The sequence below is a fragment of the Halichoerus grypus genome, chromosome 11, assembly GCF_964656455.1.
Source record: "Halichoerus grypus chromosome 11, mHalGry1.hap1.1, whole genome shotgun sequence".
NCBI lineage: Eukaryota > Metazoa > Chordata > Mammalia > Carnivora > Phocidae > Halichoerus > Halichoerus grypus.
The window spans coordinates 14,375,476-14,402,899 of NC_135722.1; the positions used below are offsets into that span (position 1 = coordinate 14,375,476).

The 27,424-nt window shown below is 51.8% G+C and overlaps 5 protein-coding genes across 9 annotated transcripts; 2 read left to right on the plus strand and 3 right to left on the minus strand.

Moving 5' to 3' along the window:
- Positions 1–142: 142 nt before the first annotated feature.
- On the plus strand, positions 143–5,244 carry C1QTNF4 (C1q and TNF related 4). Of its 2 annotated transcripts, none has more exons than XM_036105138.2 (2): positions 143–1,206; positions 4,125–5,244. In XM_036105138.2, exon 2 carries the CDS (start codon positions 4,130–4,132, stop codon positions 5,102–5,104), a length of 975 nt encoding a protein of 324 aa, XP_035961031.1. In that variant the 5' UTR covers positions 143–1,206; positions 4,125–4,129; the 3' UTR covers positions 5,105–5,244. The 2 variants fall into 2 exon arrangements, with proteins under 2 accessions (XP_035961031.1, XP_077914141.1); XM_078058015.1 differs by lacking the exon at positions 143–1,206 and adding an exon at positions 1,998–3,712.
- A 470-nt stretch (positions 5,245–5,714) lies between these two features.
- FAM180B (family with sequence similarity 180 member B) lies at positions 5,715–8,736 on the minus strand. Its single transcript, XM_036105163.2, is given in 4 exon segments — positions 5,715–6,493; positions 6,496–6,835; positions 7,054–7,124; positions 7,966–8,736. Coding segments are annotated over 4 exon segments (732 nt in total). The 5' UTR covers positions 8,234–8,736; the 3' UTR covers positions 5,715–6,440.
- Positions 8,737–9,222: 486 nt separating this feature from the next.
- NDUFS3 (NADH:ubiquinone oxidoreductase core subunit S3) lies at positions 9,223–14,533 on the minus strand. The gene is made up of 7 exons (XM_036105162.2): positions 14,417–14,533; positions 14,243–14,308; positions 12,823–12,920; positions 12,464–12,613; positions 11,014–11,139; positions 10,760–10,879; positions 9,223–9,468 (listed from the first exon to the last, which is right to left on the minus strand). Exons 1-7 carry the CDS (start codon positions 14,484–14,486, stop codon positions 9,301–9,303), a joined length of 798 nt encoding a protein of 265 aa, XP_035961055.1. The 5' UTR covers positions 14,487–14,533; the 3' UTR covers positions 9,223–9,300.
- Positions 14,534–14,599: 66 nt separating this feature from the next.
- KBTBD4 (kelch repeat and BTB domain containing 4) lies at positions 14,600–20,562 on the plus strand. Of its 3 annotated transcripts, none has more exons than XM_036105158.2 (4): positions 14,600–14,753; positions 15,511–16,181; positions 17,552–17,658; positions 18,104–20,562. In XM_036105158.2, the coding sequence occupies exons 2-4, from the start codon at positions 15,593–15,595 to the stop codon at positions 18,962–18,964; spliced, it is 1,557 nt and encodes a 518-aa protein (XP_035961051.1). In that variant the 5' UTR covers positions 14,600–14,753; positions 15,511–15,592; the 3' UTR covers positions 18,965–20,562. The 3 variants fall into 3 exon arrangements, with proteins under 3 accessions (XP_035961051.1, XP_035961048.1, XP_035961052.1); XM_036105155.2 differs by having other exon boundaries at positions 15,564–16,181; XM_036105159.2 differs by having other exon boundaries at positions 14,606–14,648; positions 15,564–16,181.
- Positions 16,175–25,893, minus strand: PTPMT1 (protein tyrosine phosphatase mitochondrial 1). 2 transcript variants are annotated; one of them, XM_036105161.2, is made up of 4 exons: positions 25,472–25,893; positions 25,277–25,357; positions 22,561–22,752; positions 16,175–16,380 (listed from the first exon to the last, which is right to left on the minus strand). In XM_036105161.2, exons 1-4 carry the CDS (start codon positions 25,865–25,867, stop codon positions 16,351–16,353), a joined length of 699 nt encoding a protein of 232 aa, XP_035961054.1. In that variant the 5' UTR covers positions 25,868–25,893; the 3' UTR covers positions 16,175–16,350. The 2 variants fall into 2 exon arrangements, with proteins under 2 accessions (XP_035961054.1, XP_035961053.1); XM_036105160.2 differs by lacking the exon at positions 16,175–16,380 and adding an exon at positions 20,904–21,244 and having other exon boundaries at positions 25,472–25,888.
- Positions 25,894–27,424: the final 1,531 nt, after the last annotated feature.

Below are 27,424 nucleotides of genomic sequence, written 5' to 3' on the forward strand. Positions count from 1 at the left end.
ACCTACTGAGTGCCAGGCAGGGGGGGACACCCCGCCCCCAGGCAGGAGAGACCCCCACAGCTGTTGGGAGACAACAGCAGCCCTGATGAAGGGAGTCCGAGATGGCTGCAGGGGTCAAAACCCAGAGTGGAGGCCATGGGGGGCCCTGATGAGTGCTGAGGCGGGAAGACCGCTGTTCCCAGCCCTGATGTCCAGCTGGATCCTGCTACCCTAGCCCCAGCTACGCAGGGTGTCCGTGTCCCTCCCCAACAGGCCCTCCGAGCCCTCCGAGTGCCTCTCTCAACCTTCTTCCTTCGTGTGGGCACCAGGGAAGCAGTCTACTCAGCCAAAACTCAATTCTGCCCCAAGGATGCCCTTCCTTTGCATCCCCTCCCCAGGGGACCAAGGCTGACCCTCCGAGGTCTGGGGGCTTGGTCTCCCTCCTTCCTTCCTAACCAACTATGGGCATTTTCAGATTCGGAAGCAAGGAAGAAAAACTAGGTCACTTCAAGCTCTTTCTTTACTGTTGACATTGACCCATTTATCCTTCTCTTCCCTCAGACCCCCTCCCCCAGTGCCACTCAGCCTGGACATCTGTCCCAGACGAAATCTCACCTTCCACTGTCCTTGCCGCCCAGGGGCTTGTCCAGGGCGTTCTGCGGCAGTCCCCTCTCCTCAAACCGGGGAGGAGGCCGGTCTGGAGAGTGCCCTGGGCCACCCCCAGTTTGTCCTCTGCCTCCGGCCTCAGTTTCCCCGTCTGCTAACTTGGGTTGATGATGCGTGTTCTGTGGAGCCAGAGGATGAAGCTCCAGGGAGGTCACGGATGAGGAAGAGCCCAGGGCTGGGCGCAGCCTGCGCAGGGGCCTCCTCGGTGCGGTGCCCCTAGGCCCTGCGCGGCTCCACTTCCTCGGCGCGCCCCTCCCTCTCCCTTCTCCTCCCCTCTCCCCCTTCCCGCCGCTCCCCTGCCGCTCCTCGCGCTGGTCAGCTCGCCTCGCTCTTCAGCTGTCCTCGTTCCCTGGCGCCTCGCTGCCCCGCGCCCGCCCCGGGGTCCCGGGGTCCCAGCGCCCCGCCGCCGCCGCCGCCGCCGCCGCCCCCGCCAGGCCGGGCCCCGCCGCAGCGCGGGCGGTCAGTGCGCAGCCCCGGCGCCCGCCCGGAGCCGGGAGCCCGGAGCCCGGAGCCGGATCGCGGGCTCGGAGCGGACCCGACCCGCCCGCCGCCCCCAGCCAGGTGAGGGCAGCTCAGGGCCGGGGAGCCAAGCTTTCTCCCGTGTGCAAGCGGGGGCGGGCGAAGGCGCGGGGGAATCCGGCTCCTTGTTCGCTGAAAGGAGGACCTGAGAGCTTTTTCATGAAAGAGGCTCAAGGGCTTTCACTCGGAAGGGATGGGTGAAGGAAGGTTGGCAAGGGGGCGGGGGGTGGGGGAGCTCTAGGGCATCCCCTCCTGAGGGATTTCTTTTTTCAGGAGGAAGGGTTAAATGGCTTCTGTAAAACGGGGACTTGTCTTCTTGGGAACATGAGGGGCTTTCAGGGTGGGAGGAGGTTCTGGCGAGGCTTGAAGGAGGGGGTAACTGGGGAGTGGGGTTTGGCGGGGAGCGGGGCTCTGAGATCGCCTTCACCTGACATCGCGGCACCTCCCCCGTCGGTTCCGGGGCTCTGGGTCTGCCCAGGTCTCCGTGTCCCAGTTTTGTCTCTTTGAAGATGACTATTTTGAGCCCCACCTGGACAGAGCTAGGAACAGACATTTCCTTTCCCGGAGCTATGAGGCCCACCTGACACCCTCCCACCTCTGACCTGACCAGGGAAGGGGGTTTAAAGAAGGATGGGGACCTAGGGATCTGGGAAATGGCAGTGCTGGGTGAGAAATGGGCAGAGGCTGGGTACTGAACACACGGGAGGACCCTCTGGCCCTCGTGGGGTGCACCAGACTCTGCAGGGAGATTGCTGAAGGTAGGGTGGGCAGGTGCTCCTGGGGCAGGACCTGCTAGGGAGAGGAGCAGGGTCAGAAAGAGTTGAGATGTTCCCATACTCCCAGAAGGCAAAACGCTAGAGTTCTTGCTTGTTTCATTGGTTTTATTTGCTTTTTGCTTTCTTTCTCTTTCACCCTGGATCCCAAGATTCATTCCACTTATCTCCCCTCCTATTTTTGCAAAAAAGGAAAACAGGCTAAGGACAGGTTGGCTGGAAATATCTGTGTCTATGAGGAAAAGATGGGGGAGAGGAAGGTGTACTGAATCTGGAGTCAAAAGACCTTGGTTCAAGGTTGCCTCAGTGTGCATGATTACCTTGGGCCAAAATGCTTCCCCTGTTTGGGCCTTGACTTTCTCATCTATAAAGTGGGAGAGGGCCCACCTGTCTCGAAGGTTTGCTGGGAGACCAGATGTGCCCAAAGAGCTTAATGAAAGGGAATACTCAGGAGGTGCAGTCTTCATCACTGTAGATGGGTCCCCTCCTTCCTGCCCTCATCAAGGGTATCGGCTAGCCCTTGGGGTGCCTTTGTAGGAATTACAAAAGGTCCCTCCTCCGGAGGGAGAGAAGGTTTAGCTTCGTTAGGGACTTGGGGTCTTTATTATGAAAATTAGAAAAAGGCACACTTTCCCTGGGTGCAGCAGCTCCACACTGTGGGGCAAGTAGAACGTGAGCTGGATTCCAGTGCCCACCTACCCTAAGGTGAATGTCCTTGTGTAGGGTGCATCTGCCCCCGGCAGCCCTTCTCAGCAAGCCCCCAGTGTCTCTAAGAGACACAGAGCTACACACACTCCCAGGGTCCTTCCCAGAGCCCATATCCAGGCTGTTGCCAGCTCATTTTCTTTCCTACTTTGTCTCCACTTCAGGGCCTTTGGGTATTCAAGCCCCAAAGCCTATGCCCTACTAAGAAGCATGATGGAGTTAGGCATTGCCTTCCCAAGCTCCCAGGGGTAAGAGTTACTGAGTCCCTAACTGCTTATGTCAAGAACTCTATCAGATCACTTTTCTCAAGGCCAAGAAGAGAAGCATCTGCACACCTGGGCAACACTACCATTCACAAATGGTGTTTGCACCTGCTATCTCAGAGCATCCTCACAGTAAGACTGGGGCAGGTCTCCCCATTTACAGAAAAGAAGCCATGCCCAGAGAAGTTAAGGAATTTGCCTAAGGTTTCACAGCATTTAAGTGGTAGAGCCAGGAAATGAGCCCAGGTCGAGCTGCCAGTCTTTCACTCCACCACTACTGAGGAACAAAGCTGCTGACCTCACGGTCTCGCCAAAGCCTTGCTGCAACTGTTGCTCTCCTTCTCTATTCACAGGAGCCCCTGGTTCTCTCCTTCTGCTCAGTGACCAGCCCTCAAGCCCAGAGGAAAGAGTCACTGTCTCTTACTGTGATTTCACGGGGAGGGAGCTATGTGAAGGCCCAACTGCTCGGGCCTCTTTACTGCAAGAAGGGCCCCTGGGGAGTCCAGAGGTCGAGTGGCGGCTGACCCTTGTGGGTCAAAGGCCAGGAAAGGGGTCAATGAGCAGCTATTTCCTTTCCTGTCCATATGGGGGCTGAAACAGTGGCCATCGGTACAGAGAGCTAGTGCCTGAGTGAGGGGCAGGCCAAGGTCCACAGAATAGCCACAGGACAATTCAGCAAACCAGGCTGAAAGAAACTCAGGCGCCCTGACCACCCTCTGTGGTGCCCAGGTGGGGAGGGGGAAGCCCAGCTGACAGGCTACATAGGCCCCTTCGGCCAAAGCATTTCTGCTTCTATCTGTGGTACAGGTGTGTGAGCTTTCACTCGAGAAGGGGGTTCGTTTCTTACAAAAAAAGGAGACTCACTGGCCTAATCTTCTGGTTCCCAAAGTGTGGTCCCTGGACCAGCAGCATCTGCATTACCTGGAATTTGTTAGAAATGCAAATTCTCAAGCCTCATCCTAAAGCAAATGAATGGAAGGTCTGGGGGCGGGGGCCCGACAACGTGTGTTCCAGCAAGCCCTCTATGACACCGAGGCCCGCTGAAGCTTGAGACCCGCTGACCTAGTCCAAGTGTGTAGGAACCCGAGTCCTAGTTGTGGGGCAGGGGCAGGGCTGTGCAAGTAACGCGTCCCCCAGTCTCGGAACTCGGAACGTGGGGCATCTGGGGGCCGCCCCCGGCACAAGCCCGCTCTCCTTCCCCTTCTGCCTCCCCTCCCAGGCGCCATGCTGCTGCTCCTGCTGGGCCTGCTGGGCCCTGCCGCCTGCCGGGCCCTGGGGCCGGCTCCGGGCTCGACGGAGCTGCGCTCGGCCTTCTCGGCCGCACGCACCACCCCCCTGGAGGGCACATCGGAGATGGCGGTGACCTTCGACAAGGTGTACGTGAACATCGGCGGCGACTTCGACGCGGCCACAGGCCAGTTCCGCTGCCGCGTGCCCGGCGCCTACTTCTTCTCCTTCACGGCCGGCAAGGCCCCGCACAAGAGCCTGTCGGTGATGCTGGTGCGCAACCGCGACGAGGTGCAGGCGCTGGCCTTCGACGAGCAGCGGCGGCCCGGCGCGCGGCGCGCCGCCAGCCAGAGCGCCATGCTGCAGCTCGACTACGGCGACACGGTGTGGCTGCGGCTGCACGGCGCCCCGCAGTACGCGCTCGGCGCCCCGGGCGCCACCTTCAGCGGCTACCTGGTGTACGCCGACGCCGACGCGCCTGCGCGCGGCCCGCCCGCGCCCCCCGAGCCGCGCTCGGCCTTCTCGGCGGCGCGCACGCGCAGCCTGGTGGGCTCGGACGCGGGCCCGGGGCCGCGGCACCGGCCGCTCGCCTTCGACACGGAGCTCGTCAACATCGGCGGCGACTTCGACGCGGCGGCCGGCGTGTTCCGCTGCCGCCTGCCGGGCGCCTACTTCTTCTCCTTCACGCTGGGCAAGCTGCCGCGCAAGACGCTGTCCGTGAAGCTGATGAAGAACCGCGACGAGGTGCAGGCCATGATTTACGACGACGGCGCGTCGCGGCGCCGCGAGATGCAGAGCCAGAGCGTGATGCTGGCGCTGCGGCGCGGCGACGCCGTCTGGCTGCTGAGCCACGACCACGACGGCTACGGCGCCTACAGCAACCACGGCAAGTACATCACCTTCTCCGGCTTCCTGGTGTACCCCGACGTCGCCCCCGCCGGCCCGCCGGGCCTCGGGCCCCCGGAGCTCTGAGCCCCGCCCGGGGAGGGGAGCCCAGCGGCGGCCCGGGGCGTGCATGCCGAGCCGAGCCGACCGCCCCGCCGGCGCGAGCATGACGGCCCGCCCAGTGCGGCTGACCCTGCCAATAAAGTGGGCCTGCGCCGGCGCCTGTCTGCCTGGGGTCCTGCGCTCTGTCTTGTCTGCGACGCCGTGGCCTCGGGCGGGGCGGGAAGGCACTGACTACTGCAGACCCGGGGTGGGGGTCGGAGGGCCGAGGGCAGGATTTGGCCAGGCCCTGCGGGGGCGAGGAGATGGGAGTTTGATTGAACTGAGCCCGACTCGCCCAGCCCCTTGCGGGACTCCCCCTCGCGTTACTTCCTAGTCAGCCCCTCTACCTCCTTCCCACTGACCTACCGTGTCGCTTAGGGTCCAGCTGGTTCTTTCTTGTGACAAGGGACCACACCCTGCTCCCTTTCTGGGAGTATGGGATTCAAGGAAACAGAACATTCCTTCTTCTAGCAGGGTGTGTGTGGGGTGAGCCACTGATACCTGGTTGCCCCAACTCCTGCCCTCCCACAACGGGGAGGGTGAATCGCCCAGGGCAGGGGTTAAACAACTTACTTTGGCATAAAAGGACACAGGCTGCAGGCCCGAACAAAACATTTTATGGGACAGCTACACAGGATCAGGACTACACCAGCCAGACTCAGCTTGTCTCTCTCAGTCAGTCCCCTCGCAGCCTCACTTCCCCCTCTGAGGTGTGCATCTGAGACTTGAGATGGACCAAAAAACCTGCTCCCCCCCACCTCTCCCCACCCCGCCCCACCCCCCGCCAAGGAAAGGTAATGTTCTTCCACCTGCTTTCCTCCATTCCTCCAACAGACTAAACTAAAAATGTCCAGTCTATTCTAGTCCAGATGGGGAACTTGGGGCACAGGGACTCCAGAGCATTGGTTGGGATTTAAAAGGGTATGTAAATTAGGACTGGGTGCTGGGCATTCACAAGGTTCCCATAGATTCCGCAGGACTTGTCACAGACTGCCAGGGTAGGACTTGGAGCGTCGGACTTGGCCTTCCTTGGGGACAGCTTTCTTTTCAGCATCCTTGAACACACTTCTCAACCCTAACCCCAACACATACCTGCAAGTCCTGCTTTTAGCTCTGTGCCTGTGTCCTGAGACCCAGGCTCTTAGCCTACCAGGGCTCAGGGAAGAAAATGGGGCAGGGGTAAACTGGGTTCAGGGTACAATCCAAGCTTCTACTTCCAGTGGGAAGGACCACGTGCCAGATGGAAGCCACTGCCCAGGATGGGTCTGGCTTGGGCCACGAGTTGGGGGGCAGTGGTGGGTTGGCAGGTGAAAGGGGAGAGTCAGGGAAAAGGGTCAAGGATCAAGGCCCAGGGCCCCAAAGATGGGGGCTGCCCCTGGGGCAGAAGCCCTTGCACAGGTCCCAGAGTGTTTCCTGTGCCAGCAGGGCGAAGACCTGGGCCCAGCCACCCCTCTCCTCAGCCTCGCTAGCCTCATGGAGCCGGTAGACACAGGACAGGCCTGTGAGGAGCAGATGTTCAAAGTCCCAAGGGCTAAGAGGAGGCCCTTTCCGCAGGTCCTGGAACTGCTGCAGCCGCTGCTTAGCGCCCTCCAAGTCACTGGGCACATGTTGCTGCAGGAGGAGCTTGAGTCGGCGGCCTGGGCGTGTGGATGCCAGTTCCTCGTCCTGGATATGCAGCTGCCCCACGCCATCCAGCTCCAGCCCAGCCCAGAGCAGCTGCAAGGGGAGCCATGTAAGGGGTGGGCTGGGGCCTGGGAGGGCAGGGCAGGGAACAAGAGTGGGCCAGGGAGGGCATAAGCAGGCAGTAGGACCCATGCTGGGTTACCCCCCCACCCCCCACCCAGCAGGCCTAGCTTGAGACATCCCCCTTCCCAACCCTGAGCTTAGGGACCTCTGGACACTCCCTCCCCCATATCCCAGGCTGGAGGAAAGACCTCAAACATCACTTCCGGGGCCTCTGGCTCCTGCAGGCCACCTCCCACGCTGGCGCTGTCCATGGGCTGCCCTGGGGCAGCAGAAAGGAGTCAGGCCCCTGCCAAGCTCCATCCTAAATACCCCAGCCTCCCAGAAGTGCCCCTTAGCTATTTGGTAGGAATGCCTAGAGGTTCTTCTATCTACAAAAGAGCAGGAATGCCATCCCATGTCCCCCTTCACACACACACACACACACACACACACACACACACACATTGACATTCACCCTCCCAGGCATAGGTCTTGTGATCCCCAAATCATCATCCCAAACCCAGATACCACCTCAGCAAATGTCCAGGACTCCTCCTTGAACTTCTACAGTTCCCTTGGCAAAGAACTCGACCATTGGGTCACAAGACACTTCACTTCCGACTTCCCCTCCCTATAATCATCTGGGACAATGTGACCTAAAACAGTGCCAGTGACTCTCCTCAAGGGTCAAGGACCCCTTTAGGAAGAAATCTGCTCCTTCCTTGCTCCTCAGTAGTGATCATGCAAAAGGCAGGGAAGCCAGGCAAGGCAGGTTGTCTGCTGCAGCTTCCTTCATCTCACACTCAGGTGTGCTGCCCAGCCCTTAGAATGATGGTCCCAAGCCCAGGGCAGGTCCAGAGGTCCTGCTTTACACATCTAGAATAAGGCCACTGTCCACCTCTGTCCAGGGCTGGCAGTGAGGGCACCTGGAACTACCTCCCTTCACTTGGACTTTCTGGTTCCAGGGTTGGAGCCCAGACTATTACCCCTGTTGCATAGGTTAATCTGGTACCAGGCCCACAGTGCCTAGGCCCTGCTAGGTTCAGATAGAGCCAACTTTAGCTGCTATCAGCCAGCAGCATTCCTTGGCTCCCATCCACGCCACCCTAAAGCCCCGGTACCTGGACGGTGCTGGGTTGTAGTCACCCCAGGGAGAAGGCAAATGGTTACTATTAGCCAAGCCAGGAACTGCATCGTCCCAGCCATGTCCCACCACGTCCTCTGAGTCTTCCTCTCCCCAGCTGCTCTCTGCTCCTGCATTCGCCCGCCACACACTACGGCTCCAACTTTCCACTGCAGGCTGCTCAGGCGTTCCCTATTTTGTGTGTCAGCCTTCAATGCTAAACAGGGAGGGGTTGGCTCTGACTTCCCAGGACCTTTCCATCCCATGGAAATGTGGAATCTTTAGTTGCTGGCGGTAGGAGTCTGGCTCCCTGCTTGTCAAGCCCTCAGCCTGTTCCTGTCCAGATGGGCGGGATGCTTGCTTACTAGAAAAATGGTGCTTGGTAGCGAACAGCTCTAGCTTGGCCCTCCCAAGAAGTAGGAAAGAGCCCAGGCAGTAACACTACCTTACTATCTGTCCTCAACCCCAAAACATCCTGCAGCTGAGCTCAGGCTCTAACACCCAGTCCAGCCCAGCCTCCAGGGAGCCCCTCAGCAGCCAAAAGCATCAGCTGCAAAGCTTGGTTCTGGAACTGCAATGGTTCTCCATCTACATGGCAGGCTGGCTGGGTGGCCCCATGGACCAGCAGAGCTGAGCACTTGCACCTCAGGCACTCAGCCACCAGCCATACAGACCCCAGGCTGTTTAGGGTAGAGTCCTGTCGCCTAGAAGACAGATCTGCAGCTTCTGAGTATCTTTTGCAGCAGCCCTGGGACTTCCTTTGCTTGCTTACAACATTCTCAGCTCTGGCTGGAGTCTAGGAAGATTACCTTAGCCCAAGCGTGATGGGCTGTTAGACAGCGGGGAGCAGGATGCAGGGTTCAAGACTCTAAACTGAGCTGTGGCTCGTGGAACCCTGTGGATGCTTGGATGGGATGAGGGTGGGGGGGGTTCCCTGGTTCCACCTAGACCCCCTCGATCCATCAGCTGCCACCAGACAGTCTGCTGTGACCAGGGGTTTTCTCCTGCAGTTGTTGAGGGCCCTCCAATTTTCAGGAGACGCCATACCACACCCATCCTAAGCCCTGTGGACAGTGAGAACTTTCCATTTCAGCTCCAGAATCCCTCTCTCAGAAGTACATCCAGGCCTGCAGGTCACCATGTCTGCAACTGTACTAAAAGAGACTCCTGGGTTGGTATTCTCTTTAAGGGACAGGGGGAAAAAACCCCTCTCCCGAGTCAAGCTTCACTTGACCCGTAAGCACACAAGAAGTCATTCGTCTAAGGATTTTATTTACAGGGATGCTCAGTTATAGATAAACTGCTTTCTAGTATCCGCATGCCTTCCTTGGAGCTACTTGGTTTCAGGTTTCTTGTCTCCTGCTTCAAGCTTGAGACTCTCAGGGGGCTGGCGATAGGCAGGGAAAGCCTCCCATGGGCTGTTCAGGTCAAACTTGCGGAACTCCTGGGCCAACTCCACCGGCTCAGCCACCACCCGCTTCACCTCATCGTCATAGCGTAACTGCAGAAGAGAAAGGTTTAAGCACTGAGGAAGACCTTGTTCAGAGCTACTGAGCCGCTAAGGAGCCTATGTTCCCAAGGGCACGGGTGACTTCACCAATTGCATTACTTCTCTGTCCTTGAGTGCTATTCCAGCCTCTGTCAGCAAGTCTCCATGCACTTCAGTATTACCGATCAAGTCACATCCCACCCTTAGTCCACAATGGCCTGCTATCACCCAGCCACACTCCCCTGCTCACCATCCCCACATCATAAACTCTGAGCAACTTTTCCAGCACCATTGACTTTGCTCACCCATCCACTCTTATAAGGAAATGGTAAGCATCAGCCCAGGATTAGGAAGCAAGTCAGTGGCTGAAAAGAGTGAACCTAAACTAGCAAGCACTCAGGTTCAGACCATGTGGCTTTGGCATTATCACTGTTAAGATACAAGGCAATAAATTTGGCATTCCTTTTCTTGGTGGGAGGATCAGTTGGATAAGGTAAAGACAAACAGGTGGTGGGGTGAAGAGGCAAACCAGATAAGGGAGACAGTGAAAACAAGGAGAGGGAAGTAGCCCTAACCAGAAGCAGCTGGAGAAGCAAATGAGACCATGCAAAACACTGAGAAAACAGGCATCTTTGGGTACTGAAGAGAAAGGGTGGATTGCCACTAGCTCAGCATTTCTATAAAGTTACTTTGCTACAAAATCACATGTTTATGTACGCAGTAGACCCTCTTCCTGCTCCTGAACAACCTGTAGCACAAGGGTGGTAAAGCAAAGCACTGGAATTCTTCATAAGGCCCTTGTAGTCACACGTTACTGATCCTGCCTCTGACCATTCTCAAGGGCTAAACGTTTAGTGTCTTCCCTGTCAGGTGCCTTCTCAGAGGTCCAGGGCAGGGTAAAATGGTCCTTTGCTTTTAGATCTTGTGGACAGACGAAGTGTGTCCTCAAGGTCGCCTTGGTCATTAAAATGATCATTATGATAATGGCTGGTGTCAACTGAGTATTTACAGGACACCAGGCTGTAACCATACATCATTTAGCTCACCATAAATCTTATTAGTTGAGTACTATTGTTACCATTTTGCAGCTGAGAAAATCGTCATAGAGAAATTAAGTAACAGGCCCCAGATTACAAAAGTGATGCTAGGATTTGAATCCAGAGCCTATGTTCTCCCCGCCCCGAGCCTATGCTCTTAGACCCACCACAATACACAGACCATATTTCCTGCCATTCCCAGGATATCCAGGTTCCCTGCCAGTCCTTCCCCGAGGCTGCTGCCCCAGTTTCAAGGTTCCTCCTACCTCAACGTAGCCAGACAGGGGAAAGTCTTTCCGGAAAGGATGTCCCTCAAAGCCATAGTCTGTCAGGATCCTTCTTAGGTCAGGGTGGTTAGCAAAGAAAACTCCAAACATGTCCCAGATCTAGAAAAAAAGAGGCCCTCAGGCAACTAGTCCATCATGGCCAACACAGGGGTGAGGATGCACTGCATGCAATAGTTTCAACCAATTCTGCAACTCTGGCCTAGAGGCAGGATCCACCATGTCTAGTAACTTACCTCCCTCTCATACCAGTTAGCTGCCTTGTACACAGAAACAGTGGACTCAACGGGTGTCAGCTCATCTGTATAGGTCTTCACACGGATCCGAGAGTTGAAGCGCAGAGAAAGCAGGTTGTAAACAATCTAGGGAGAGCAGAAGGAACTGGAGGACCGAGATGGCCAGAGTCTGGGGTGGGAGTCCCTGAGTGAGAACATCAATGACGAGGATACAAGGTGGGTTAGGATTCCACCTGTGAATGTGTCTTCTGTCCCGAAGCTCAAAAACCTCAAGATCCTCCTATATTTACAACTACTTCTGAAGGCCTAAGCCATGCTATAGCTTAGCATGTCAGCATGCTTATCTTTGTTCATGGTATTCCCTTTGTCTGGGATGACACTGGACCCCCACCACCCCCGCCAGCCCCAATCCCTACTGGGCTCATTCCTGGTCTCTTGGTAATCCATGAAGGTTCAGCACTAACTTTCTCTCTCTCTTCAAAGCCTCCCAACAGAACTGAGTGCCCCTCCTGTGTTCTCATAGCATCTAACATCCCATGCATTCTATGTTATCACGGTCAGCCCTGTATGTGTCCCTCCCCCTCACTAGAGTTGGGGGGGGGGGGACTCCTTGAGGGCAGGTATTGGGTATTACTTCTCCTTTGATCCCAAGATCTGGCAAATAGATGATTAGTAAAAATCAATAGCTAAACGTATTAAGAACATACCATGTGCTGGCAATCTACCCATACTATCTCATTTCATCCTCACAACCACTCTATGAGGTAGGGACAATTTTATGCTTATTTTGCACATAAGAAATCTAAAGCTTAGGGGCACCTGGGTGGCTTGATAGGTTAAGCATCTGACTTTGGCTTGGGTCATGATCTCAGGGTCCTGGGATCAGGCTCCCCACTCAGCAGGGAGTCTGCTTCTCCCTCTCCCTCTGCCCCTGCCCTGTTTGTGCATGTGTGCTCTCTCTCAAACAAATAAATAATCTTAAAAAAAAAAAAAGTCTTAAGCTTAGAAAGATTAAACAAGGGGCGCCTGGGTGGCTCAGTCGTTGGGTGTCTGCCTTTGGCTCAGGTCATGATCCCAGGGTCCTGGGATCGAGCCCCGCATCGGGCTCTCCGCTTGGCGGGAAGCCTGCTTCTCCCTCTCCCACTCCCCCTGCTTGCGTTCCCTCTCTCGCTGTGTCTCTGTCAAATAAATAAATTAAATCTTTAAAAAAAAAAAGATTAAACAAAATGTCTGAAGTCATGTAGCCTATTAGTGGCAGAGCTAGGATTCAAACTTGAGGTTTGCTTGATTTAAGGCCCTAGTTTAACTGCTGTGTTGTATTGTTTGTACTGTTGTATTGTCTGACCTGAACTAAAACTAAGGAGGCCTATGCTTCCCATTGGTAGCTATCACCCTAAGACACACAAGCCTTTTCTTTACCCACCAAATCTTCTCAAATTTCCTTACTGACCTCAAAACGATTCTGCCGAGTAGGGATGTCCACTGCTGTCAAGTCAGCCAAGGATTTGAATTGTGCATTGGTGTGATCCCTAAGGAAAGTCAGCACTGGGATGACTCCATCAGGATGGATACAGATCTCTAACTCATTGAAGCAAGACACCTGCAAATACGGAAAGGGAAAAAAGAAGGTATAAAGAGCTACTGAGAGAGCAGCTAACTTCAGCTGGAGTATCCTGGTTTAAGACAGAGAAAAAAGTCCAAGTGGGATAGAAGAGATTGGTTTCTTTCATACCAGGCTGCCTACTCCTACATACCCTGAGAACATGGTTCTTTCTTGACCCATGACCCAACCACGGTTGTGAATATTACCTGAACTTGTTGGACATACTTGGGCAGGATTTCAGCCACATACTCTCCAAAAGCTGAGAGCTGCTTGTGGGCCACATCATCCCGTGGTCTGACAGTGGCTGGAAGGAGAAGGCATATTTAACAAAGGAATGGAGAAGGCAGCAGCCACGCCTGCATTCAGTCTCTTGGGCTCCCAAGGGGTGTTGCCTCCCAGCAGGGCTCCCTGCAGAACCTTGAAGAAGGTGAGGGTGGAGGGTTCCTCTTCCAGGGAAACCTTAGGAAAAATGTCACCTACAAAGTCCACAAAGACTCTTCTTATAACTGCAATTGGGGTATTTGCCTCTTCTCAAAGCTATTCCCTGGTTCTTCCTTCACAACGCCTGCATTTCTGCTAGAGTAGCATATTATCTCAACTCTCTTACCAGACCAGGAACTCTTTAAGGGTGGGAACCAGAACGTTTGCTTCTCTGTTATCTCCTTAGCACCTGGCTCACAGCAGGTTCTCAAGCTAAGAACTTCAGGGCTGAAGAGCCCTCAAAGATTATCTAGTTGAAACCTTTTTGTGGGGGGGCGGCGCCTAGGTGGTTCAGTTGGTCAAGCATCTGCCTTTGGCTCAGCTCATGATCCCAGGGTTCTGGGATGGAGCCTGCTTCTCCCTCTCCTCCCTGTTCACTCTCTCTCTCCCCCTATGTGTCGCTATCTCTCTCTCTCAAATAAATAAAATCTTAAAAAAAAAAAAAAACCAAAAAACTTTTTTTCCCCCCACTGATAATGAAACTGAAGTCCAAAAGGAGGAAATGCCAGGTCTCCTGACCCTCAATCTGCTATGTTGATTGTACTCTATCTCCATACACCCATTTATGCATCCTTCAATCACTGCGTAACCACACATTATAGGTTGCACACACCATGGTTAAGTGTTCTCTGCCTTTGGCAGCAGGCAGGACTGCCTGTCACTCACTAGTTCTGTGACTCTGGACAAGTTACTTCTCTGAATTGTTTCCTAATCTATAGTCAGAGGATCACAATGCTATCTACCTCATAATATTGTTCTGAAGACTAAATAAAATCATTCGCTAAATCACTTACTTAGCAAGCTGCCTAGCACACAACAAGCACTCAATGTGAACTACTATCTTAACAGGACTCTAAGACCCAAACGCTGTTTCCTGCTCTCAAAGAGCTGACAGTTTAATCAGAGAGAAAAGGAATCATGGAAACGGACAAGGGGTAATCAGGGCCATAAGAGGGAGACATAAGGACACAGGGAGAGCCCGATTCTGCTCGCAGAATGAGGCCCACTGCAGTCAGGTCTCCACAAGCAGAGATTTGCCAGAGGACACAGGGAAGGGCATCCCAGGGCAAGGGCAAACACCTGACGAAAAGAATGAAGGGTCCCCCGCCTGTAGTCCCGAGAAGGGCCCGGCCCGCACATACTCACGGCGCGTGTCGGCCGCGGCGCTTTCCCTCCTCACTGGCAGCAACAGCACCGAGGGTCGCCCGGCCCCTGCACCGGAAGATAAAAAGACAAGCGCAAGGTGAAGTTTGATGGGCTCCCTGCGCTAAGCGCGCCTCCGCTCCCGCCCCGGGCCTCAGCCGGCTGCCCCCGGCTTACCCCTGGCCAGCGCCACGGACCCCACGAGCCCCCGCCACCACCCCCTCGCCGCCGCCGCCGCCGCCGCCATGTTCCGGGAGGCAACCAGGCAGCCAAGGCAAGAGCCACAGGACACGGAGCCCCAAGGGCACGGACCGGAAGCGGAAGTGTACGTCCAATTTTTCTTCCGGGCGGACGCGGGGCCGAAAGCAGAGGTTCCGGATTCCGGGCTTCAGAATAAAAGGGTAGGCAGGTGAGAAACTGAGGTAGACAGGTGGGCAAACCGTGAGGTGAACGTGGTCCTAGTTTGGTGTAGCAGAGGCTGGAGAGAAGGCGAGGACCCTAAAGAACCGGACGGGTGAGAGAAGGGGAAGGGGCCGGGGTTCTGGGTTCCACATTCCACTCCCCTCCCCCGCCCCCCGAGCTAAGCTTTTGACTGGGGCCGGCGGGCGCCGGGAGGGGGCGTGGAGAGGAGCCGGGGGCGGGGTGTTGGGGAGAGGGGGAGAGAAGAACGGTTTCCCTAGCGACCGTTTCCTAGGCGACTCAAGGCGCTGGGCCTACTCTTGAACCGGGCTGAGGACTGCTGGGCTTCGTCTCGCGTTCTGGGACGGAGTCCTGGGGAGTCTTTAGGGCGAGCAGGGAAGTGCAGGAGAGAAGCAGAAAAGAGAAAATGTGGGGCTAACAGATGTCCCAGGCCAAGCCTCATTTTGGAAGGTCTGAACTCCATGCGCGGGGGAAGAGGGACCTTGTCCACAAGAACGTGGGGGTCTATTTTGTCGGGTTCTGCTGCCCAGAGCCTCACTAGTTTTGTGCCCAATAGTCATTTGGTTAGTAAGGCTTTTTGCCAGGCTTAAGATCATAGGCTTCATCCAGCGCCTTGCTTTCACGTGTTGGCCTAAATACCAAGCCTTTTGTTACATCATGGAAAGGAATATTCTGTTTTCTTAGGGAAACACCCAGAGTAGGAAATTTTATTGATTTCATTAGGGATGGAGTGCACTGCAGAATGAACTCAGCTTTGGTTGAAGGAGAGCTTCCGAGAGGTCATTAGGACTAAGGTCAATCTCCGCCTACTTTGCTGTCACTTTTATCTTCTCCCTCCCTGAATTGAACAGTTGGATTCAAAGACTCTGGATTCCCCATTACTCAGGGTGGTGTTGCTTTGCAGACAGCTGGCAGAGAGAAAAGTTGGCTACCATGGAATCACCAGAGGAGCCTGGAGCATCCATGGATGAAAACTACTTTGTGAACTACACTTTCAAAGATAGGTCACACTCTGGCCGTGTGGCTCAGGGCATCATGAAACTGTGCCTGGAGGAAGAGCTCTTTGCTGATGTCACCATTTCAGTGGAAGGCCGGGAGTTTCAGCTCCACAGGCTGGTCCTCTCAGCTCAGAGCTGCTTTTTCCGGTCCATGTTCACTTCCAACCTGAAGGAGGCTCACAACCGAGTGATTGTACTGCAGGATGTCAGCGAATCTGTTTTCCAGCTCCTGGTTGATTACATCTACCATGGGACCGTGAAACTTCGAGCTGAAGAGCTGCAGGAAATTTATGAGGTGTCAGACATGTATCAGCTGACATCTCTCTTTGAGGAATGTTCTCGGTTTTTGGCCCGCACAGTGCAGGTGGGGAACTGCCTTCAGGTGATGTGGCTGGCAGATAGGCACAGTGATCCTGAGCTCTACACTGCTGCCAAACACTGTGCCAAGGCCCACCTGGCCCAGCTGCAGAGCACAGAGGAATTTCTCCACCTGCCCCACCATCTACTCACTGATATCATCTCGGGTAAGTTGAGGGAGGGGGCACATCATACTCAACTACTTGGGTATGATGTTTAGTGGAGCTTCTAGTTCAGGAGAAAGGAATCTTCAGGCTTCCTGGTATTAATTTACATTATTATTCCTGGTAAGAATTTAGATCCCTTTTGAGAGATTGAGGTGAGATTTAGCTGCTGTCATAGGCAGTCCTTTCCAGAGCAAGAACCCTGGAAAATAAAAGCAGTACTTTGTGATATACAGTTAACCCTTGAACAATGTGGGGATGAGGACTGCGACCTCTGCACGGTCAAAATCCATGTATAATTTTGACTCCCCCCCAAACTTCACAAATACCCTGCTGTTGACCGGAAGCATTATCGATAACATAAGCAATCAATTAACATGTATTTTGTATGTTGTATTATGTACTGTGTTCTTACGATAAAACTAGAGAAAAAATGTTATTAGAAAAATCATAAGGAAGAGAAAATACATTTGCAATACTGTACTACATTTATTGAAAAAAATCCACATATAAGTGTACCCACACATTTCAAACCCCTGTTTTTTAAGGGTCAACTATATACAAGTATTGAATAAAAAAAAAAAACAAACCAAAAGGTAGTGAGGAGCTGTTTTGTGTATAAATGTTCTCATCTATCCTGCACTTTGCCTGTACCTGTGGGACTGGTTACCTAAGTAAATTGATGATGAGTCAAGATATTTACATAACAAACATTTTAAGTGATGGGCCGACTTAAGGTAACAATCCTGACCCTGGGGACGCCTGGGTGACTCAGTCGGTGAGCCTTGCTCTCTTGGATTCAGCTCAGGTCCTGGTGTTTGTGTTGTGGGATCAAGCCTCGTGTGGGGCTCTGCACTCAGCAAAGATCTGCTTGAGATTCTCTCTCCCTCTCCCGTTGCCTCCCTCCCCCCGCTCATGCGTGCTCTCTCTCTCTCAAATAAATAAAAACGTTTTAAGATTTTATTTATTTATTTTAGAAAGAGAGTGCCACTGCGTGAGGGTGCAAGTGGGAAGGGGCAGAGGGAGAGGGAGAAAGACTCTGAAGCAGACTCTGCACTGAGCAGAGAGCCCCATACGGGGCTTGATCCCACGACCATGAGATCATGACTTGAGCCCAGACCAAGAGTCAGATGCTAAACCAACTGAACCACACAGGTGCCCAGTAAATAAATCTTTAAAAAACAAACAAAACAAAAAACAATCCTGACCCTGCAAGTGAGGTATGCAATTTAGGTTAATTTCTTACACACACACACACACACACACACACACACACACAGTGATAGTCCAACAAAGTGATTCACACTGGCTTTAAATTTCCCTTTTGGATTGTTGGATTGCCATTGACTCTGTCTTTCCTCTAACTCCCACAGACGGAGTTCCATGTTCCCAGAACCCAACAGAGGCAATAGAAGCCTGGATCAATTTCAATAAAGAAGAAAGAGAGGCTTTTGCAGAGTCACTGAGAACTAGCTTGAAGGTAAGGCAGATTTCTCTTTAGGGTTGGGACACCATAATATCTATGCATTCCAGCTATTGGTCTGGCCTCATTGTTAGCTGGTTAATGAGTCATCTCTGGCTCAAAGTTAAGAACTGGGGAAGAGGATGTGTGCGTGAGCCCAGAAACCACCAGCCTCTGAGCTCCACAAAGTTCCTTGAGAGAACTACTTTTACCATTGCATTAATCCTAAGCACCTTTTTTTCTAAAGCACCAGCTCGGGATGAGAGCAACAGATTCTCTGCCCCAGCATAAAATGTCTGAAAGAAAGTGACTGGAGGACAGTCAGAATGGTACACAGTAACTCGAGGGAAGTAGGTTAGAGCAGGATACAAGTGTGTGGTCCAGAACCTTAAGGGTAGGCATCTCAGCTGAGCCTTAGCCTAGAACTGATAGATGTCATCTATGATTTTAATTTTGCCAATAGGAGATCGGGGAGAATGTGCACATTTACCTGATCGGGAAAGAGTCATCTCGTACCCACTCGTTGGCTGTGTCCTTACACTGTGCAGAAGATGACTCCATCAGTGTAAGTGGCCAAAACAGCTTGTGCCACCAGATCACTGCAGCCTGTAAGCATGGTGGAGACTTATACGTGGTGGGAGGGTCCATCCCACGGCGCATGTGGAAGTGCAACAATGCCACTGTGGACTGGGAATGGTGTGCACCTTTGCCCCGGGACCGGCTCCAGCACACCCTTGTGTCTGTGCCCGGGAAAGATGCTATATATTCACTGGGTGGCAAGACACTGCAGGATACCCTCTCCAATGCAGTTATCTATTATCGGGTAGGTGATAACGTCTGGACAGAGACAACCCAGCTAGAGGTGGCTGTGTCAGGGGCCGCTGGTGCCAACCTTAACGGGATCATCTACTTACTCGGGGGGGAAGAGAATGACCTGGACTTCTTTACCAAACCTTCCCGACTCATCCAGTGCTTTGACACAGAGACAGACAAATGCCATGTGAAGCCCTATGTTCTGCCCTTCGCAGGTCGCATGCACGCAGCTGTGCATAAGGATCTGGTGTTCATCGTGGCTGAAGGGGACTCCCTGGTGTGCTACAATCCCCTGCTAGACAGCTTTACCCGGCTTTGCCTTCCTGAGGCCTGGAGCTCTGCCCCATCCCTCTGGAAGATCGCCAGCTGTAACGGGAGCATCTATGTTTTTCGGGACCGATATAAAAAGGGGGATGCCAACACCTACAAGCTTGACCCTGCCACTTCAGCTGTAACTGTCACCAGAGGCATTAAGGTGCTACTTACTAATTTGCAGTTTGTGTTGGCCTAAGGCTGTGGGGGGAAGAGCAGCTAGCTGACTTTTGCCCTCCCATTTTCCGGCACCTATCCATCCGAATTCAAAGTCCCTGGGGCCCTGATCAGAGTACTATGTTATTTTTTTGGCACATGTTAGAAAGGGCAGCACCTCAGTCCTTCCTGAACCCATAGGGGTGTTCCATTTGGGGCTTTTTAGACCGATGCTGCTCAGCTGGCTGCTCCAAGAGGAGGCCAGCCGGCCCTCTGCTGTCCTCTGGTAATCCTGTGCCTCACTGCAGATGGCTCCGAGTAAGCCAGTTCTCAGACCGTAGGCACAGCCGCCTCTCATTCCCTGATCAATGTTAAGTAGAGGCACCTCTGATCCAGGACAGAAGGAAAGATGCCCCCATCTTCCTTTTTTTTATAGCCTGCAGAGTGGCTAGTTGGTAATTTTCCCATAAAGAATTAGGTGTTAGAGTTTTCCTTCAGGCTTTGGTTGGGAGAATGGTCTAAGCTGAAGGTGTCCTTCACCAGCAAGCACCAACTCTAGAATTCAGGACACTGCATCTCATGTTTTCTCACCTGTCAGGAAACGAACACTTTGGGGTTTTTTTTGTTTGTTGGTTTGGGTTTTTTGCGTTTTTTTTTTTTTCTTTTTTCCCTCAGTATACATGCTATTTATTTATTTATTTTTAATTTTTCTTTAGACTGTATTTTTTGTTTCAGGGGTACAGCTCTGTGATTCATCAGTCTTACACAACACCCAGTGCTCACCACAACACATACCCTCCCCAATGTCCATCACCCAGCCACCCCATCCCCCCACCCCCTCCCCTCCACCAAGCCTCAGTTTGTTTCCTAAGATTAAGAGTCTCTTATGGTTTGTCTCCCTCTGTTTTCGTCTTGTTTCATTTTGTCCTCTTTTCCTCTATGATCCTCTGCCTTGTTTCTTAAATTCCACATATCAGTGAGATCCTATGATAATTGTCTTTCTCTGATTGACTTATTTCGCTTAGCATAATACCCTCTAGTTCTACCCACGTTATTGCAAATGGCAAGATTTCATTTTCTGATGGCTGTGTAATATTCCATTGTATATATATACCACATCTTTATCCATTCATCAGTCAGTGGACATCTGGGCTCTTTCCATAGTTCGGCTATTGTGGACATTGGTGCTATAAACATTGGGGTGCAGGTACCCCTTCAGATCACGACATTTGTATCTTTGGGTTAGATACCCAGTGAACACTTTGTTGGGTTTTTTTGGGGGGGGGTAAGATTTTATTTATTTGAGAGAGAGAGAGAGAACGAGTGGGGGGAGGGGCAGAGGGAGAAGCAGACTGCCCGAGGAGCAGGGAGCCTGATGCAGGACTTGATCCCAGGACTCTGGGATCATGACCTTAGCCGAAGGCAGGTGCTTAACTGACTGAGCCACCCAGGCGCCCAACAGTTTGGTTTTATTTCTGGCTTACTCCAAGGAGTAACCCAGAAAGAAGTAGAAAGTATTATTTCTGATTAATAGCAGAAACTTTTTTCAAATTTAAATATATAAGGTCTTTACTCTTTTAAAAGCACTAAGGTAAGCCAAGAGCTAGGAAGTGTTCATACAAATAAAAGTTTTGGAAGGGATATGTGTGTCTGTTTTGAATTCTGAAGGAGTGATTCCCTAAGGTAAATGGATTACATACTTGCCACAATACTGACTAGATCCTGTACTTCCTTTTCTACATACAGGATCACTGCTCCAAAAGGGGAGGAGAGCCCCATGGGGCCTGTGAATTGGGGTCTGACAGTGGCAAAGAGTCTGAGCTGAGTATTTCTCCTCTTTTCCCAGTGTTAAATGTTTTTGAGTCGTGCTAAATATCATTAGGCACAGCGTCAGATACACAATAGATTTCTTTGACCCTCTTCGAGAAAACAAGGACCCTCATCCCATATCCCCGTAGCCAGTGAATTGAAGCCACACTAAATCTCTCTAGGCATACAACAGTGTTACTTCAGGAAAGTGAAACAAGACAAAAGGAGCAAAATTATCCATTACTCAGCACATTTCTGCTATGTCAAGTCTGGGCTTAATCCCCCTTGGTCCTGTTAAAACTATTTGATTCTATAGCAAGCAGGGTTGTCTTGAGTTCTTTCTAATCTGTGTATTTCACGTCTGTGATGTGTGACCAGTCTTATCCTTTGCTGCCCCTGCAGTAATCTCCTTGTGGAACTCTTTGAGAACTTCCAACTGGCCAGATCTGATGTGGATGTGTGACCGGATCTTGGTGATGGCTCTTATAGCCTCCTCTGGACTCCAGTTGTACACCTGAAGTACAGGATTGGGAAATCAGAGAAAGAAAGGAGCAGGTGTTAAGGTGTCCTTGACCTAATAACAGGTGCTAATGGACTCTCAGAATTTCATTATTTTAAAAACTTCATTTTGGGGGGGGGCATTAAAAAACATGCCCCATATATTATAAATGGGGGGGTACTATAACCCCCTCAGTCAACCAGTCCCACAATACTTTGCAATAGGCTGAGCGGACAAGTCAATCTTTCTACCTAATTCTTGCTATGCCAAACCCTGGAAAAAGAAAGTTGAACATGCAAAGCTGAGATCCTAATTCAAGCCTGCGAAGGCCTATTAGATGTCCTCTGGGAGCTGGGCAGTTGGTTATGTTTCCTGGAGAGAGTATATGGTAGATGTTTTTATTCAACTTGTCATCATGGCTAGGAAAACAGCACTTTTTAGATTTAAGTAAGAGGGTTATCTTTGTATCCTAAGGATACCTATTGGTTTAGAACTCTACAAAACCAAGAAACTACAGATTTCAAGCCCAGCCGGGTCAATTCTCACAAAGTCCAAAATATCCTCCTGAGAACCCATTTCCAGTAAATAGAGTCCTAATGATCAGAGCTTTAATACTGTTAAATCACATACCAGTCCACAGTAACTCAAAGCCAGGCCTGTTATCTCTACATTTCCTTTTTCCTTAAACTATCCACATAACTTAGTAAATGTTCTACAGGGGCCAGACAGGTAACAAAAAATGAGTCAAGTTGGGAGTTGTGTAACAGGGAGTAATGGACTAGAGAGTATTTGCTTATACATATTCTTAAAAGCCTCACACCTGCCAATCATAAAGGGATAGGCAAAATTCCATTGGATCCTCTGTTTCTAGAAGCTAATGTCTGGAACTTTATTCTGAAATACTTCAAGAAATCTTGAGTCCTACAGAGCTGTAAGTGACCAGCACTACTGTCTACAGTACTAGATTTCCTGACGTGCTATTTATAAAAAGTGCTTTTATTTTAGGCTTTTACTGGTGTTAACATCCTTTGCAACTTCATTTTTTGAGTGCCTGTTGTAGGTAGGTCAGTGCTTGACATACTTTCTCATTCAAGCTTCATGACACATTTAGTTTGAGGATCAGAGAGGGGAAGCCACTTTTGCCTAAGGTCACACAGCTGTTAGGTGGCAAAGCCAGAGGTCAGCCTATCTGCAAACTTCAGGTGCTTTCCACCTCCCAACAGCCAGAAATTGGGGACATGGCTCCTTCCAGCAAGGCCTTCCAGGAGACCACGCTACTGAAGTTCTAGAAATACGCTATGAATAGACCAGTCCAGAAAGACCTTTCCTACCTGAATCAGATAGGCTGCCACCATAGTGGCACTTCTGGAGCGCCCAGCCTTACAGTGCACGTAGACAGACTGGCCCAGCGCCTGGTACTTGAGAGCAAACTGGACTCCTTTCTGGAGGTTAGCCAAGGTTGGGACTCCAGTCATGTCTACTGTGCTGAGGCGCAGCTGCTCGACTCCTACGTTCCTCCATTCCTGGAACCAGGTCCGCCGGCATAAAAAAGAGAATGAAAAAAGCCTGACGTGAGTAGTTCGAATACAGGCTCCCAAGAGACAGCAAAATAACAAGGAAGCTTAGGGTTTACTACAATGTGGATATACTTGAACAAGAAACTTACAGAGATGTCTTTAAAATGGCTGACCTGCATGATGGGTCTTTCATCAAACAACAGCTGTGCTACTGAATTAGAATTATGTTCAAGATTTAAAATGTTCCTAAAGTACCCTTTGGGTGTTTCAATCTTTTTTTTTTTTTTTTTTTTTTTAAGATTTTATTTATTTATTTGACAGAAAGAGAGAGAGCGCAAGTAGGGAGAGTGGCAGTAGAGGGCGAGGGAGAAGCAGACTCCCCACCAAGCAGGGAGCCTGATGAGGGGCTCGATCCCAGGACCCTGGGATCACGACCTCAGCCGAAGGCAGACACTTAACGACTGAGCCACCCAGGCGCCCCTCTTTGCCACTTTTTTTTTTGAGAGTACATGGCAGAAAATAGAGTTACCATTTTAAAATTAAAACAAACACCTACCTGGGGCGCCTGGGTGGCTCAGTTGGTTAAGCGACTGCCTTCGGCTCAGGTCATGATCCTGGAGTCCCTGGATCGAGTCCCGCATCGGGCTCCCTGCTTGGCAGGGAGCCTGCTTCTCCCTCTGACCCTCCCCCCTCTCATGTGCTCTCTCTCTCTCATTCTGTCTCAAATAAATAAATAAAATCTTTTAAAAAATAAAAAAATAAAAAAAAATAAAACAAACACCTTTGTTAGTACATTATCACTTCAGAAAAAGAAAAGAATAAGTGATAGAAGAAATAAGGCCTCTGTCATATCAAGCTTTTTTTTTTTCTTTTCCCCTTTTTTTTGCCTGTAAGACTCCAGATAAGGTGGTACCTGTCTGGCTCAGTTGGTAGAGCATGCGACTTACGATCTGGTTGTAAATTCAAGTCCCACCTTGGGTATAGATTACTTAAAAAGTAAAATCTTAAAAAAAAAAAAAAAAAAGACTCCAAATAGGCTCCAGCTAATGAGTGGAGCTGTTTAGCTGGAACCAAAGACTTTATGACTGAGTGAAGGTCAGTATTTCATACTGCTCATGAAATTAACAAAACAGCAGTTTTGCCGCATGGGCCTTTGCATCAATTATGCCAGAAATACCTCGGGAGTTTGCTAAATATTCAGATTCCTGGATCCCACCCTAAAGTTCCTAAGTCAGAATTTCTGGGGGGTTGTACCTAGGAATCTGCTATTTTAACGAGAATGCCAGACAGTATTTATGCTTATTAAAATGTGAGAACCACTGCCGAGGAGATTTGTTTTCTCTAGGCTAGTTGGATAATATAGGTGCATCGTACAAGCGTCAGTGCCTCAGACCCAAGGACTTTTTGTGACTTACTCCACAGGACTGACCACACTAAAGAACATTTAACATTGTGGCTAATAATTCCTGAGGCCTTGTAGCAAAGTACTCTGGGAAATCCAAGGAACTGTTATCCATTTCCTAAAAATGTATGTCATCACTAATGAATATATTTTAAATGTGAGTCCATTTCTAAGGTTACAAAAAAACCTACCAGTTGAAATAATAGCCTCTTCATCAGGTTGTATCAGTAAACAAGAAAGATGATTGTGTAGTGCTAATAGATGTCAACACGATAAAGATAGGGCAACATCGTTATTTATTTATTTGACATGGGGAGGGGAGGGAGACAGAGAATCTTAAGCAGGCTCCACATCCAAAAGGGAGCCAGAGGTGGGGCTGATCTCAAGACCTAAGATCATGACCTGAGCCAAATTAAGAGTCCCATGCTTAACCGACTAAGCCACCCAGTCATCCCAGGGCAACATCTTTATATAAAGATAGCGCAATGTCTAATAACCGTGTGGAGAGTTCCACAAGCAAGTATTGAAACTTAATGGAAATTGTTTTAGGTCTGAACTCTCATGACAATACTTTGGAGTTCCGCTTTATCGCTAACATATGAATAAAAACGCCCTCAAATCAATGCCAAATGAAGCCTATGCAATTTTTCAAGGGGTTGTTTTATGATAAATTAAACATACTTGGGGACTCGGAGGGTGGCTTTTCTTCTTAGAGAGTATAGGGTCTTCATCTTGAATGCTTAAGGCAGTGCTTGATAGTGCTAAGTTTTGAATGAATGAAATCAGCAAGCCATAGAAAAATTGCCTTTCGATTTGGTTACTGACTTGATTTACGGAAATTAAGAATACATTTGTGCACAAAGGAGTAGTCAGACTTTGTCAACTATACTTTCAAATGCCTTTCACATCGGTTTCTCTTTCACAATTAGTTTCTACCTCCAGCCACAGCCATTTAAGCTTAGAGGGCGGACCCTCCTCCTGAAGAGCGGAAAAGCCTGGGGCACGTGTCTCCGGGGCATAGTCACCTGCAGCTCCCTCTGCCCCGACCTCCCTCCCCCCGCTGTCGTAGGCCCAGCCAGGGTGGCGGGTGCCCCTGCCCTTGTCCCTGCCCCGCTCCCAGCCCCTCACCTTTGAGGAGTTACACAGGAACCGCGTCTCATACTCCTCGTTCATGGTGATCACCCCGCGCACGTTCTCGTCCTGTACCAGCTGCCGAGGCAAAGAGGGGGCTCAGAAAGGGCCGCCGAGGCGCGGGCGGCTCTCGCCGGCTCCCAGTCCCGCCGCGGCCGGGCCTCCCGGCCCGGCTCCCCCGCCGCGGCTCACCCGGCGCGTCATACTCCGCAGCGGCAGCGCACCCAGCACCACCGTGGGGTCGATGCGGTGGTACCAGTCGCGGTGCGCCCGGCCCGGCACTTTTCCGCGGAACACGGTGTACAGCAGCGTCGGGTAGAAGAGCACGCGGGCCAGGCCGGCCTCCAGCAACGCGCTGGCCGCCATCCCGCCCCACCCGGCCTGGCGCAGCCGCGACCTGCCCACGCCTAGACTCGAGGTCGGCGGCCGCGAGGAGAGCCCCGAGGGCGACGGGGACGAGGGCGGCGAGTCGCCCGCCGCCTCCCACGAAGGCGACGCGGTCGGCGCGGGCCCCTCGGGCGCCGAGACTTCGGGCCCGGCCTCCGGGCGCTCCGCGGAAGAGCCCGGGGCCCCTGGGCCCGGCTCCATGGCTCCGGAGGAGGGGCCGCCGGCCTGGGGGAGGGACCAGGGATTCCCCGGGCGGCAGGTGGGACCCGGCCGTGGGAGGGCGCGTCCTGGGCCCGAGGCCTGCGACTGTACCGGGTGTCAAACAGGGACCCCAGTCCGTGGCCGGCGGCCTCTCTCTCGGAGGGGGTTGGGACCCCAGGTGAGGGGGGCTCTGACCCCGCGTGTGGAAACGGGCCCCGGGCCGGGCCGAGGAAAAGCGGGCCCTGGCCACTCTTCCCAGTCCCCGGCCAGAGGGAGGGGGCTGCGACCCCAGGTGGGGGGGGGGGACGCCACCAAAGGAAAGACCAGTCCAGGAAGAGACTCTGTGATAGGGGCAGCCCTGAAGGGGAGAGTTGAAGAAGGGGCTTTAAGCTTTTAGGCCGTGGGGGTTGGGGGGGGCTATCTTGGCAGAGAGCTAGAAGGGCACCTGGGTTGATATGGCCCTTCCCTCACCCTGCCCATCTGCTCCCTCCCCCTGCCCAAACCCCAGCATATGTGTGTGTGTGTGTGTGTGTAAAGAAACAATATATAAATATAATATCTAATTATGAAAATATATTAAAGTATTATAATAAGCTTAAATGTAAAAACCACACCCTACAGAGAGGTAAGAGCAAAGGTTGTGATGCTGCTTATTTACATTTAAGTGGAACATGCATCTGGTGCTATTTATTTATTTGCACCTGGTGCTTTTTTAAAAAAGGTTTCTTTTCTCCTTATAGAAGTAATACATACTTGGGGTGCCTGGCTGGCTCAGTGGGTGGAGCATGCAACTCTTTTTTTTTTTTTTTTAAGATTTTATTTATTTATTTGACAGAGAGAGACACAGTGAGAGAGGGAACACAAGCAGGGGGAGTGGGAGAGGGAGAAGCAGGCTTCCCGCTGAGCAGATCCCAGGACCCTGGGATCATGACCTGAGCGGAAGGCAGATGCTTAACAACTGAGCCACCCAGGCGCCCTGAGCATGCAACTCTTGATCTTGGGGTTGTGAGTTCAAGCTCCACATTGGGGTTAGAGTTTACTTAAGAAGAAAGAAGTCATACATACTCATAACAATTGGAAAATACAGTGAAGTGGAATTTAATTACCCATAATTTCACCACCTCAGATACATTTTTTTCCTCCAATTCCCTATGTGTACCACTAGAAAACTTTTGTAACAACTTTGAGATCTAACTCACACACCATACAGCTCACCCATTTAAAGTGTACAGTTCAATGGTTTTTATTATATTCAGAGTTGTGCAGTCATCACAATTTTATTTTAGAGAAAGAGTGCGAGTGGGTGGAGGGCAGAAGGAGAGCAAATCTCCAGCATACTCTGCCCTGAGCTCACATCTGGATGCGGGGCTCAATCTCATGACCCCGAGATCACCACCTGAGCCGAAACCAAGAGTGGGATGCTTAACCAACTGACCCACCCAGGCGCCCCACCACAAAGGATTTTAGGACATGTCATTATTCCCCCGCCCCAAAATCCCATATCCCCTTATCCCCCAGCCCTAGGCAACCACTAATTTACTTTGTCTCAAAGATTTG

Excerpts from the sequence above, each read along its gene's own strand:
- C1QTNF4 (XM_036105138.2), top strand. The coding sequence starts at position 4,130 with ATGCTGCTGCTCCTGCTGGGCCTGCTGGGCCCTGCCGCCTGCCGGGCC.
- NDUFS3 (XM_036105162.2), bottom strand. The coding sequence starts at position 14,486 with ATGGCGGCGGCGGCGGCGGCGGCGAGGGGGTGGTGGCGGGGGCTCGTG. Across the intron at positions 14,309-14,416 it reads GTCCGTGGCGCTGGCCAGGG|GGGCCGGGCGACCCTCGGTG; the intron begins GTAAGCCGGGGG and ends CTTCCGGTGCAG. Across the intron at positions 11,140-12,463 it reads CTCGGCAGAATCGTTTTGAG|ATTGTTTACAACCTGCTTTC; the intron begins GTCAGTAAGGAA and ends TGCTCTCCCTAG.
- KBTBD4 (XM_036105158.2), top strand. The coding sequence starts at position 15,593 with ATGGAATCACCAGAGGAGCCTGGAGCATCCATGGATGAAAACTACTTT. Across the intron at positions 16,182-17,551 it reads ACTCACTGATATCATCTCGG|ACGGAGTTCCATGTTCCCAG; the intron begins GTAAGTTGAGGG and ends TAACTCCCACAG. Across the intron at positions 17,659-18,103 it reads CACTGAGAACTAGCTTGAAG|GAGATCGGGGAGAATGTGCA; the intron begins GTAAGGCAGATT and ends TTTTGCCAATAG.
- PTPMT1 (XM_036105160.2), bottom strand. The coding sequence starts at position 25,867 with ATGGAGCCGGGCCCAGGGGCCCCGGGCTCTTCCGCGGAGCGCCCGGAG. Across the intron at positions 22,753-25,276 it reads TCCTGTGTAACTCCTCAAAG|GAATGGAGGAACGTAGGAGT; the intron begins GTGAGGGGCTGG and ends ACCTGGTTCCAG. Across the intron at positions 21,245-22,560 it reads TGGCAGCCTATCTGATTCAG|GTGTACAACTGGAGTCCAGA; the intron begins GTAGGAAAGGTC and ends CCTGTACTTCAG.